General features: G+C 49.1%; 1 protein-coding gene across 1 annotated transcript; it reads right to left on the bottom strand.

Moving 5' to 3' along the window:
* Positions 1-4731: 4731 nt before the first annotated feature.
* Positions 4732-13715, bottom strand: ZNF8 (zinc finger protein 8). The gene is made up of 4 exons (XM_054567821.1): positions 13562-13715; positions 8326-8452; positions 7929-8024; positions 4732-6470 (listed from the first exon to the last, which is right to left on the bottom strand). The coding sequence occupies exons 1-4, from the start codon at positions 13625-13627 to the stop codon at positions 5068-5070; spliced, it is 1692 nt and encodes a 563-aa protein (XP_054423796.1). The 5' UTR covers positions 13628-13715; the 3' UTR covers positions 4732-5067.
* Between the last annotated feature and the right edge of the window lie 377 nt (positions 13716-14092).

Raw genomic sequence — 14092 nt, 5'->3', positions numbered from 1 at the left:
CTGGACCCTCGGCAGGTGTATGGTGCTTGGACCTAAAGGAGTGTGTGGGATGACGGTGCGGCGGTGAGGGGTGTGTGAGGAATGTGGGTGCTGAGGAGTGTGGGTGCCTGTGTGAGGGGTGTGTATCATGGGGTGTGTATCATGTGTTTTGCGTGGGGCTCATTGTGACCATAAACAGGTGATTCCTCGTGTGAACCGTGTGTAACTACACGTGGCGTGGATGTTGGGCTCCGTGTGCCACTCTTTGTGACCACGTGTGGGTATTTAGTCACCATGTGATAATTGTGTAAATGCATGTGGCTGTCACAATGTATGATGGTGTGAAACCGATATGGAGGCAGTAAACAGCATGAACGTCCCGAACTGTGTATGACATTTTATGTTGGTACAGTGACTGTCATGGTGATTACAGGGATGATTGCGTGACACAGTGGATGCCTGGTTGTGTGATGGTGTCTGTCTCACCCATATGACCTCATTTAACCTTAATTACCTCCTTAAAGGTCCTATCTCCAAATACAGTCACATTGTGAGATGTACTGGGGGTTAGGACATTACCAACCCCCAATAAATATGGCCAGGCTTGGGGGAGCGTCCAGGCTGGCAGTAGTCCATGGTTCCCCCACTCAGGTGTTCCTGGGAGGATTGAGTGCTATATGACTCCACTGGAAGAGGACAAGTAGCTGGTACCTAGTGACTCCTGGATTCCAGTCTATGCAACTTTTTTTTTTTTTAATTTTTAAAACGTATTTTATTACCTACAATAATTATAACCTTATTTCTTTTACTTTCTGCATTTTGATTTTTAAAATCCATTAGTATTTTATTCGATAATGTAAATAAAAGAACTAAAATTACTGAAGGGAGAGTGTGTTACTGGAATGAATTCCACATGAATCTCCAATAGACTTAAAAGTCACCTGAACCTTCCAAATACATCAAGTCTTGTATTTTGACTGGGATTTTATAAAAGAGAATTGTCAGGAGGTTATCAAATATTAGTTGTCTGCAAGGTCAGAAGTCAGGTAATAACAACCTGCCTACCAGTATTTCAACATGAGCCAGGGCCAGAAAAATGATGGAGTGCAGGGCGGAGAGTGGGGTGGAGGGCGTCAATGTGAAACATAAACGAAAGCCTCAGTGAATATGACTAAATCTGAACTTCACATGATACAAAGATTCAAACTATGTATGAAGTAAATTAAATATTATAAGAACATATATTAATTTTAAATGAAAAGCATTTAAAATATCCATGCCTTATTTTCAGTATAAAGACATAATTTCTTGAGATGGGGGTCATTCAAATGTAAAATTGTTAAAATTCCAATTAATTCTTAATATCCTCCAATTCTTCTGCAATCTTCTTTCAACTTAAGGCTTTCACTTTCACCTCTTACCTCCAGGAATCCAGAAGCTAATTCCATTTTCTAATGTGCTAAATTGCACTATATAAGCAGTGCATAGTGCATTGTTTTAAGATGTCTGTAATTTACTTTTAAGAACTTCAACAAAGATACCATCCTATAAATGTGTTGGCTTAAAGGAGTTACACATAGAGTCTAGATACTTAATCAAGAATTCATGGTCTAGAGATATGTGGCACATATGTATCAGAAAAGCCGTCTCAGATGTGACTACAAGTTCTGTATTCATGTCTTCGAAACACACCAGGCATTTGCTAAGTAGCATCCTGAATGTCTGATATGGATTTTCACTGGTTAAATTAGTGCTTTGTTGATCAGCAGAATATATGTTAGGTATAGGTTCTCCTTGATGAAATTACAGTGATATTTAACACATATAGATTCAAGATACTAATGCCTTGACCCAAAAATAGTCGTGTCCAGTTGTTGGTTCAGAGGATATCTAGTAGCTGAGTCTTTCTATTACAATATGAGTGGTGTTTCTGGAATACAATCACTTCTGCCTTCAAAGAACTTTTCACGCAAGACACTGGTTTCTGTGCAAGTAGTGGCATTCACGTCTCTAGAGTATGCAACTTTTTAAAATCCTCACCTGAGGGTATATTCCCATTGATTCTTTTTATTTAAGGGTTTTTTCATTTTATTTTTATTTAGAGAGGGGAAGAGAGAAACATCAACGTGTGGTTGCATTTCGTGCGCCCCCTGCTGGGGACCTGGCCTGCAACGCGGGCATGTGCCCTACACTGGGAATGGAACTGGTGACCCTTTGATTCCCAGGATGGCGCTCAATTCACTGAGCCACACCAGCTACCAGCTAAGGCAGAACAGCAGGTGCCTCCCCGACGGGGAAATGAACCCCAGTCTCCCACATGACAGATGGGGATACTCACCACTACACTAACAAGGACGGCCATAGTCCCACTGATTCTTGAGAGGGGGAGAAAAAAACATGGGTCAGTTGTTCTCCCCCCCCCACCAGACCTGGGATGGAACCCACAACCCAGGCATGTGCCCACACTGCGAATTGACCCCGCAACCTTTTGAGGTACAGGACAACACCCAACCAGTGGCCACAACAAAGAAAAAAGGTAATGTCTGTATAATGGAACATGAGACTGGTTGGCTTTTGCTCCAATATAGGTTAGAAAGCAGGCAGATTTAAATCCTTTATTTTTATACACCGTGGGCTATGAGACACCAAGGATCACACCTCAATCACAATGTTCTTTATGTGAACAGCATGGACAAAGATCAGAGAGCTTGGCTTTCCTTGGGTTTAAAACTGGAGAAAAGCAGTAAGGTGATTGAGGCAAAGTTTGCAATTGTGGACATTAACGGTCATGTTAGCATGTCCTGTATCATAGAGTAACAAATCATTTTCTCAGAAGTCTCACTTTACCTGGCACTGACAGCTGGGACCTCCGGCAGAGATCCCATCCAAGGTGCGAACCACACAATTCACAAGGTGCCCAAGCACACCCAGTGGTGTGATGCCACATCAGAAGGCATTCCACCAGGCCAAAGCAAGGAGTGTCTGTCTGATGGGCAGGCTGGAGGGGGCAACGCATTTTTTTTGTCCCAGAACAAATAAAAGACTAAAAAATAAAGAGGGGAGGCCCTGACTGGGTGGCTCAGTTCATTAGAGCATCATCCGGAACACCAGAAGATTGTGAATTTGATCCCCAGTCAGATGCATACAGAAGGCAACAGATTGATGTTTCTCACATTAATGTTTCTCTCCCTCTCCCTCCAAAAATCAAAAAACATATCCTCAGATGAGAAAAAAAGAGGGGAGGCCTACCTACAGGTTAAAAGAGATCTACAAAAATCAACCAAATGCACTCACTGTGTGAGTCTTGTTTATATCCTGATTAGAACAAACCAAGTACAAGACAAAACAATTCATGAGGCAATCGAGAATTTCTGAACACTAGACATTTGATTATATATTGAGGAACTACTGCTATTCTGCCTAGATGTGGTAATAGCTATGTAGTTTTACTTGAGATTTCATAAAATTGATCATTTTTCCTGCTCCATCGCAGATACTGCTAAATGAAGTGAGCCTTTTTTTTCTTTATTGCCATGCCCAGCGAGGAAGACTACAAGCCACCACCTCGGGACCACTGCCCTCACTCACGCTGAGGCCCCAGCACTGTCATCCACTCTCCACACAACATCAACACTGTGAATAAGGCAAAACGGCTCAGTGTGATTATGAATACGGTTTTGTTCCCATGGACCAACAGGGATACATAATATATATAAAATATATATGTATATATATTTTAAATTCTTGCTTTGTAGAGATATGTTCAGAAAAATGGATGAAATGACATGATTTCCAGGACCAATGTGAAAAGAATCCTTGGCAGGTAGGGGTACCAGTGAAAATATAATGTCCATATTTTGGATTACTCAGAAAAATAAGTGGATTCTTTTCCTTTTTTCCACACCAATTATGAATACTGCAAGATAGTAAAATTTTAGTAAAAAAAAATACAAACTAAAAACCACATTGTGCATTAACTAGCTAATGATACCATTTGTTAAAATCAAATGTCAAACGAAGACTGTTGTACATAGGCCCGATCAACCAGTTTACATTTTGGAAAACGTCGGCTGTAGTGCTGGGAAGTGTCTCTACCTTGGCATGTGTGGGTCCAGAGAATCCTGCCAAGGGGCCTATCTCGGGCATTACAGGATGTAGAAACGGCACTGCTGGCCCGAATCCACTAGATGTCAGTGGCATCCCTCCCTTCTGCCAGCCATGACAAACAAGAATGTCTCCAGACATCATGGAACATCTCCTGAGACACAAAACCTCCCTGATTGAGAACCTCAGGCTTAGAGTAACACCGGCTGTTGAAATGGTTTTCACAGGGGCCATGACGCCCCAACAGAAGGTCGTGGAGTTTCACAGGACTTCTTTGTGTTTGATTTGGGCATGAGAATGGCTGACGGGTGAGTGGGAGCCAAACTGCTCTGATGTCTGTGAAATGCAGACGGGCCCCTGGAGACCGTGTGTATATGTATGAAACAACCTAGTTGTGTGAACTTAGACCCTCAGTCAACTTCACATGTAAACACACATTCATTCCTGCATGCTGAGAATTTTATACAGAATTTTCCAGAAATGCAATGGCATTTTGTTTTGCTCAAAACTTTTCCAACAGTTAAGTCACCACTGAAAAACCGTATCCCATACAGGAATGCCCCTCACAGAATTTCCATGGCCAACCCCAGACCCTGTGCACCAGACGACAACCAGCAGACAGTACTGGGTCTCCAGCGTTAATGGCCTAGTCACGGAGAGACTCTGCACCAACTCAGTACGCGTTACTCCATCATAAATTACTTTTAATTATCCTTTACAAAACAGAGCTGTAGGTTGACTTTTTTGACGTTATGTTTGAATTCATTTCAGGGTCACAGAGGGAACAGTACAAAATATCTATGTTAAAGGGGGCACCAAGCTTGATAGATCTGAGGACTACCAATCTAAGGTGTGTGGGAAGCATCTTTCATAGGAAGTCGGAGGTTGCCCTGGGCCTTCTTATCCCTAGCGCCCCTGTCGGTGAACACCCCATGTGGAGTTACACGTCTGTACCTGTGGTTCAGTCATTTGTAGAGTTTTTCCCTATGTGGAGTCTCTGACGTTCAGTAACACGGAGGTGCCCACGGAAGTTTCTTCTACCCCGATAACGTGCACCGGGTTTTTCTCTTGCATGATTTCGTGGATGTCAAAGAGGGCAAGTGCCCTGCTCGCCGGCTGTCCTCCCTTCGGCCCGCCCCCAGGGTTCTCACCTGCCAGCACATGCTGATGGGAGCTGCGACCCAGGGGCTGCTCCCTCCGCCGCCGGTTCCGCCCACGAGGCTCCTCTCTGGTGTGAGTCACCTGATGCCGGATGAGGTGCGAGCTCTGGATGAAACACTTGCCGCACTGACCGCACTTGAAGGGCCGGTCGCTCCGCTGAGCCCTCTCCCCTGGATTCCCAGGCGGGTCGCAGGCCCACTCGTGCTTGGTGAGAGCGGCTGCCTGCGCAAAGATCAGCCTCTGGCGGCATTCGTAGGGTTTCTCCCCAGCATGCTTGCGTTGGTGCTGCGCCAGCGAGGAGCTATGCCGGAAGCCCTTGCCGCAGTGGTTGCACTCATAGGGCCGCTCTTCAGTGTGAGTCCGCAGGTGTAGGAACAGGCACGTGGTCCGTGAGAAGGACTTGCCACACACGCTGCAGGTGTACGGCTTCTCACCGGTGTGGGTCCGCTTGTGGCGGCCCAGCGAGGAGTTCTGATTGAAGGCCCTCCCGCAGTCCTGGCACGCGTAGGGCTTCTCGCCAGTGTGGATCCTCCGGTGCACGGTGAGGTGCGTGCTGTGGCAGAAGGACTTCCCACACTCCGCGCACTTGTAGGGCTTGTCTCCTGTGTGGATGCGCTCATGCTGCACCAGCGAGGAGTTCTGGCTGAAGGCTTTCCCGCACTCCTTGCACATGTAAGGTCTCTCCCCCGTGTGGATCCTCCGGTGCACGGTGAGGTGCGCGTTGTGGTTGAAGGACTTCCCGCAGTCTGCGCACTTGTAGGGTTTCTCCTGCACGGGGCCTGGAGTGAGCTCCGCCGCCGGAACAGCCACACCAGACCCTGCACTGCAGTTCCCACTGTCACACGGCTGCTCCCCGGAAGAGCCTGTCTGCTGACGGACCGAGTCTGAGTGACCCTCCGACTCGGCAACCTGTGAGTTCGAAGTACAGGAATATTCTCTCCGAGGAATCTCTGGAGGCAGGTTTAGGTGTGAACTTGGGACACAGCTTTCCCCAAGGCTGCGACTTTCATAGCTTCTATCTTGAACGGGTGCTTCCTCAAGGCAAAGTTCCAAGTGCCTCGAACTATCCTGGCCCTTCTCAGGTGCCTTGACCTGGCCTTCCCCTCGGATGGTGGGACCGGCAGCGCCCCCCAGGAAGCCTCTTCTTTCTGTGATGCAAGACAGCTCCTCCGTGAGAGGGCCCTGCTCTGCGGGTGGCCCTTGGCTTTCAGGTCCAGGCTGCCAGCCTGAAAGAAACCAGAGTTCTGAGAGGTTGGCAGGAAAACCGTGAAGAGGGGACTGGCCTCTGACAGCTTGAGCCCACTTCCCAACTAGCTGCTCTGCCTCCAGGCAGATGTCAGCTCTGCTTTTACGTCAACACCAACTGCCCTGTCTGCAAACACAGCTTCATTAGTTCATCCTCTCCACAGACACTTCCTGAGCACCTGCCATGGGCCAGGTTCAGGCCTAGGTCAGGGGCCAGAAACGGAAGCACCCCAGCTACAGATGGGTTTTATGTGTGTGGGGGAGGATTTTTTTTTTTAACTTTAGTTTTTTATTTTTCAATTACAGTTTACGCACAATATTACATTAGTTTCAGGTATACAACCCAGTGATTAGACATTACATAACTTAAGTGATCAGGTTTTTATGTTTTTAAAGGGCTGTAGAGAAAAATATGTGACACAGACAGGCAGAATTCCGACACTGTCCCTTGGCTGTTCATTCATGTAGGCACTGCTGTAAAGAGGTTCTGTAGGTGACATGAGAGTCACTCATCAGCTGACTGTAAAACAGGGACATGATCCTGGGTTATCTGGGTGGGTCCAAAACAATCTCCTTAATGTCTGTGAGCAAAAGAGGGAGGTAGGAGAAGAGGCGGCTGCACAGGGGGCCTCAGTGAGGGAGTGCAGGTGCCTTTCAGAGCTGAGAACAACTCTCGGATGAACACAGAAACCTCAGTCTTAGGACACAGAGTGAATTCTGCCAACAACCTGGTGGAGCCTGGATGCCCGGGAGTGGAGTTTTCCTAAGCTTCTCTGTACGGCTCCCACCCACAGCCTGGCTGACACCTTACCTTTGGCCCTGAGCAGACAAACCAGTTGGGTCAGGCTGACAGAACCGTGAGTTAACAAATGTGTGTTGTTTTAAGCTGCTATGTTCATAGTAATTTGTTAGAACTGTGATAGAAAACAAATACAGAGATTGCACGCAGCCCACTAAGCCCACAATGTTTACCATATGGCCCCAGATGTGGGGGATAAAACAGTGACCCCAAAGATGGAAAGCCCTGCCCTCAGGAGCTGGGGACACAGACACTGAATGGGGCACGGAAGCGGCAGGCTGGGGGTGGGGCAGATGAGCAGATCGGTTTTAGAAAATCTAAGTCAGACAAGCCACCTACAAGCTGAGGTGCCCTTGTCTTTAGGACAGTGTAGGGGAGCCCCCTGCGCCAAATCCTCTGGGCACAGTCAGGCTCCCCTCTTACAGTGCAGTGAGGTGAAGGGGAACCCGTTTTCTTTGGCTGCTGCAACAACCAGCATAGACTCAGCCCCACTGGGGGAGTGTCTTTGAGCCTGGATTCCTCTGGACTTTGCCCCACCCACCTTTCCCTTTTTCTGACTTTCCCCTTAATCTTTTGCTGTGATCACTGGATCTGCAGATGGCCTCAGGACCCCAACACACCACACCTAGCGGGTTCTCACCAGGACAGTGTCCCTGGGCAATTCCTCTCTCCACCATCCACAGCTCGGCTCCTTGCTCCAGCTGGGAGATGACCTCGGGTTTGGGAAGCTCAGGCCCTGAAAACAGGTAAAAACAGAGAATGTGGGGTTCTGCTCTGGCTGGAAAGAACCAGCCCAGCCTGCACCCCTACTCCTGACCATGAGGACACGGGGACATCTCACAACATGGCGAAGGCTCTGCAGGGGCGAGAAAAGGGCAGACACCCCCGTGCCCGCGTGTTCCACAGAAAAGGAGAACCCAAGGTCCCTGATCCCCAGCCCCAAGTCAAGTCCTCACACCAGGGGCCCTACAACCTGTAAGCCATGAAGGATAAGCGACTGCAGGAATCTGCCCCTCAGCGTGGGAAGCGGGTCTTACCCACAGAGAGCAGATGCCCAAAGGTCTCCAGCATCACGTCACGATACAGGGTCCTCTGGGCAGGGCCCAGCTGCCCCCACTCCTCCCGAGTGAAGTCCACAGCCACATCCCGGAAGGTCACTGGCTCCTGAAATATCACACACATGCTCAATCAGAGGGATTTCCCCCATCAGAGTTTTCAGGAAGAGGAAGAGGAATGGGGAAGGAGAAGACGCATAGGCCAGTGTCCTGAGAGAGTACAGGTTCCGGGCAACGTGAGCCAAGACGCGTCGGGCACCTGCTGGGCTGCGGCCTGTAGGTGTGGGTTATGCAGAGAAGACATGTGAGGGCATCCAGACACGACCAAAGCCGCCCCACAACTAACCTACAACCGACTTCAGACAGGTGAGGGTGCTGACAGAGGCCTCTCTCCACTGCTGACTTGTAGATCTGTGGGCTATGGAAATGGTTACTGTTTCCAAGCACGAGGTTTGGGATCGTTTGTTACACAGCTACAGTTAACTGATACACTCGTCCTCAGATTCAAAGCAAGGTTTGTCATGCTATCTGAAAAGAAGGTTGTACAGTTAAGAGAAACTCACCTACCTTCAGGGACGGCACAGGCTCACAAGTGACTGAAGTGGGCCAGTGTAAGAGCCTCCCAGGGTATTTAATCTGTGAGAGGTGACACTGGAGGGGACAGCTAATATATGTCCTGTCTGAAGGGGCAGCTGGGACTCAGAGACAACTGATCAGAGGGAAATACAGGCCCCAAGTGGGTAGAACGACCCATCTCTGGTGAGGAGAAATGTGTCCTACAAACAGAACTTTTTTGTGGACTGGCTGTGGCTACAGTCAAAAGTTGGATACTTCTGGATCAGAGTCCTGGCTCTGTCACTTCCTCTTCAGGACGCACGAGCAGGAACCCATGTCTATCTACTTCCTTGACTCTTATCTATGAAAGGGACTAAATGGCTCTAAAACACTTCCTACAAGACAATCGGACAGTCATATGCAAAAGAATAAAGTCAGTCCCCTACCTCACACCATATATTAAAAAAACCTCAAAATGTATTAAAAACTTAAATGTAAAAGCTGAAACTATTAAACTCTTAGAAGAAAACATACGGATAAATCTTCATAACTTTGGATTTGGCAAACAATCCTTAAAATGGGTTCTCCAAAGCACTAGCAGTAAATAAATTGAACTTAATCAAAATTAAAAACTTTTGTGCCCCAAAGGACACTCTAATGAAAAGACACCCACATAATGGGAGATAATAACTACAAATCACATATCTGATAAAAGACTTGTATCCAGAAGATACAAAGAACTCTTGTAAATCAATAATAAAGGCAACCTAAATAAAACAAAGGAAATATAAAAGATATCAAAGGAAATACAAAAAAAGTAGTAAATAATCACAAGAAAAGATGCAAAAACAAAAATGCAAATCGAAATCATGTATCAAATGCCTCAATTTTATTTTTTATTATTCCTCACTCAAGTATATGTTTACTGGTTTTTAGAGAGGAAGGGAGGGAGAGGAACATCGATCAGTTGCCTCCTGTACATACCCAACGGGACCAAACCCGCAACCTAGGTATGTGTCCTGACTGGGATCAAACCTGCAACCTTTTGGTGCATGGGATGATGCTCCAACCAACTGAGCCACCCAGCCATGGCTCAAATACCTCATTTTTAAAAGAGTATATTCTTAAAAAAAAAAAAAAAAAAAAGAAAAGAAAAGGCACAAGTAAAGCCTTGGGGTCGCTGGCTTGATTTGCAGTCAGGGCGCACACCTAGGTTGCAGTCCAGGTCCCGGTTGGGGGCATGAGAGAGGCAACCAATGTTTCTCTCACAGATCAATATTTTTCTCCCTGTCTCCCTCCCTTCTCCTCTCTCTAAAAAATAAATAAAATATTTTTTTAAAAAAGAAAAACACAAGTACTTTTTTTTTTAATATTAAAGAAATTATAGTACAGGGTGGCATGTGGCTCTGACAAAAATTATGCAGAAAACATGCAGAACCTTCTGACTGGGAACAGAGGCCTCTCCTCCTGCCTGGCTCTCCTCACCTCCCATTCCAAAGGTCCTTCAACCCTGACACACGCTCCCCGCGCCTCCTGCCCCTGCCCGCCATCACCCATTCTGCACGGGTTGCCAGTGAGAGCCCAGGCACTGGATGCACTGACCACTGGTCCGTCTAGGCCACCAGACCTCTCACATGAGTTCCTCATGTCTCCTCCTGGGATTCTAGCAGGAGGCCACTCCTTGCTGTCTCATGACTGTCCTGGCTGCCCCACATCAGCCCCCGGCAGCCCCCCTCTTGCTCTGCACGGCTGGGGCCTGGAGGGATGGGAGGCGTCAGACCCACATGCTCTCCCAATCTGACCAGGCCACCCTGGCATCGGCCGGCACCCAGCCTCCTCCCTCTAGTGCTTCGGTTCTCAGTATCTCTCCTACTCTCACCCTCATACTATTGACTGATTTTTCTCAAACCCATGCCATTCCTGCTTAAAATACCTGAATGACTCCTCACCACTAGATACAGGTGACCCCCTTAACCTGACTATAGTTGGCTGAATAATGACCCCCAAGTATATCTGGTTCTTAATTCCAGGAACCTCTGAATGTTACCATGAATGACAAAAAGGAGTGTGTGGATGTGTTTAAGGATTTTAAGATGGTGAGATTATCCTGGATTATCCACGTGGGCCCTAAATGCAGTAATAAATGTGCTTCTAAGGGGAAGGCAGAGGGACACTTCATTACAGAGGACAGAAGGCAGTATGATCACTAAGGCAAGACGCTACGCTGCTGGCTCTGAAGACGGGCAAAGGGCCAGCAGCCAAGGAGGGCAGGGTCTACAGCCCTCTCCGCCAGCAGCAACGGTGCGGAGATGGATTCCCCACTAGAGTCTGGACAGGCAGGGTGGCTCTTCCCACACCCTGATTTCAGTCCAATGACACTAATCTCAGACGTCTGCCCTCCAGAATGTAAGAATCAATGTGTGTTGTTTTAAGCCACCAAGTGTGTGGTAGTATTACAGCAATTACATGACGCTAACACACCCTCCACTCTGCTTTTTGCCTCCAAAATGCCCCCCCATCATCCCCAGTTCTTCTGTGGTCCCCTCCTATACCAAGTAGGTTTGACTCCCGTAACTGATAGGAGACTGACAGAGTAGGAATTCTTGTGGAAATGTCAGAGTGGGAATTGTGACCTCAGGTCACAAAAGGCATTGTGGCTTCCACCGGGCCCTTTCCTGGATCAGTCACTCAAGGGGAAGCCAGACGCCTCATTGCAAGGACACCGAAGCCGCTCCAGAGACACCCACATGGGAAAGAACTAAGGCCTCCTGCCACCTGTCGCTTGACTGAGCCATCACGGAGGTGGACCCTCCAGACCCAGTCAAGTCCCAAGGGACAGCAATCCAGACTGATACCCTGACCGTAATGTCAGAAGCCCAGGGCAGGACCCCCATCATCAGAAACTGTGAGGTGCCCTGACTGATGTGGCTCAGTGGGTTGGGTGCCTTCCGGCAAAGCAAAGGTCCCCTGGTCAGGGCGCATGCCTGGGTGTGGGCCAGGTCCCTCCGGCTGGAGGTGTGTGAAAGGCAACTGATTGACGTTTCTCTCACATACTGATGTTTCTCTCCCTCTGTTTCTCCCTCTCTTCCCCTCTCTCTAAAAATAATTACATAAAAACTTAAAAAAAAAAAAAGAAAGAAACTGTGAGGTATTTATTATTGTTTTAGGTCACTATTTTTTTGGTCCTTTGTTACCCAGCCACAGATAACGAATAAACTTCCTCCTAAGCCTCTCTTACTGCTGATAAAGGCTCTCTCCTTGACCAAACTTTAGCGCCTCTGAACGCTCTTTTCATCTAAGCCTTGACGTCTAAGTTTCTGCGTCCATTTGCACGTCACCTAGTTTTCTCAAAAATACTCTCAGGTCAGTTTAGCTGGGATTCCCATCCTCCATATATGATCACTACTCACATCTTTTTCAAAGTTCTCATCTCCCACGGTCATTTGGTAACCTGACCCCCTGGCCTGCGTCAGCAAGCAGCCCCTTTCTTCCGCCCGTTATAAAGCCCCGTTTTCCTGCTGGGTTCAGAACTGAAGCCTGACTCTACAATGAAGTCTCTTTCTTTCCCCCGCAAGCGTTCTGAAAACAACCTGTTTTTGCTGCTTGACCTCTGGTCCAACTCTTGACTTCCTCTGAGACTGCTCACTCCCTGCCCCACCGCCCCGAGCCAAAGCAAACTAAGAGATGGTGGCATTTTCCTGCCGATCTGAAACACACGTCCTAAAGCACGCGTATCTAAGACGACGGAGAGTCACACTGCGCGTACCAAGTCGGAAACGATGCCAACCCCTCTCAACAACAACAACAACAACAACAACAACAACAACAACAGGACAGGGAGTCCCCTAGCCAGGTGGGTCAGCTGGTTCAAGCACCGTCTGCACACCACAAGATTGCGGGTTCAATCCCCAGCCGGGGCGTGTACAGGAGGCACCTGATGTAGGTTTCGCTCTCTCCCTTCCTTTCTAAGATCAATACACATATCTTCAGGTGAGGATGACAAGACAGGGAGAAAAAAAAAAAAAAAGAAAAAGGACAGGACACACCTAAGTTTAAAGCTACGAGCTTCAGGAATTACGCCAACGTGGAGAAAAACCACTTTAAGAAGGACACGAGCAGCGGCCAGGGTGCCCGGAACCGCTGAGGCTGTGGATGGGGGCCTGCCCGCAGGGTCCTGCAAGCACTGGCTGCCCTGCGTGGCTGCCCCCACAGCCCGGCGGGGTGTTCGAGAGGGGCCTGGCTGCCGTTCCGCCCCACTAACGGGGTGCGCAGAGCCCTCTCCGTCCCCTCTCCCTCCCCGTAGTGCCCCGTCCCCAGGCCTGGGCTGCGCGGAGCCGGGCCCTGTGCCGACTCCATGCATCAGAGCATCCTCAGCCGACAGCACCCAGTACCCATCGACGCAGGGTTCGGCCTTCGGGAAGGCGGGTAGGGTAGCCGCCAGACGACCAACTGAGCATGCGCACTGGGGGACTGCTGGGCCCGGGTGCGAATTCCGACCTCGCCCTTAGCAGCGGGGCCAGGCAGCGCGCGCCGACCTGCGCCTCAGGTTCCTTGTGTGTAACGCGGGATAACCGCTGGGCCCCGCTCACCGCGAGCGTTAAAGGGTCAATATCTGAGAGAGACGTTTGGCCGGGCCCGCTGCCACTGTTATTGTTATTGTTACCTGAAGTCGTTCCGTCGGAGGCCCCGTAGCCATCGCCAAAGCGGCCGCCCGCTCCTCGGGTTCCATCCTGGACCGACAGGTCGAGGACAGGAGCCCCGGGCGACTCTAAACGCAAGAACCGTCTTCCCAAGCAGGCAGCTCGTCTCGCTGGCCGCTGGACAATGGCGGTCGCACCGGCAACGCTGAGACTACAACTCCCAGAATGCCATGCGGCGGGCTGTAACGCCCAACCAATGGAGTCTTCGTTTGTTGTTTCTTCGACCAATGGGAGCCTTTTGGCTTCGGGCCAATGGGAGCCTCCACCCGCCCGCTTCCGGCCAATGGTGGCCTCGGAGGCTCCATGCTGTGATCCTAGCGACGGTGTGGGGCGACCTGGGCCTCCATCACCTGAGAGAGGCGGCGTCGCAGGGAAGCCGCCTTCCAGCCTCCTGTGTCCGCAGCCCTTGCCTGGCTGTCCCCTCAGAGCAATCTACACGCTGGGACGTGATGAGGTGGTGTAAAGTCGGGCCTGGGGCTCCCTTCTTTTATCCT

Source organism: Pteronotus mesoamericanus, unplaced genomic scaffold (assembly GCF_021234165.1).
Source record: "Pteronotus mesoamericanus isolate MK-2021 breed Mesoamerican mustached bat unplaced genomic scaffold, CSHL_Meso_final contig_199, whole genome shotgun sequence".
Classification (NCBI taxonomy): domain Eukaryota; kingdom Metazoa; phylum Chordata; class Mammalia; order Chiroptera; family Mormoopidae; genus Pteronotus; species Pteronotus mesoamericanus.
This window is presented reverse-complemented; position numbering and strand designations above follow the sequence as displayed.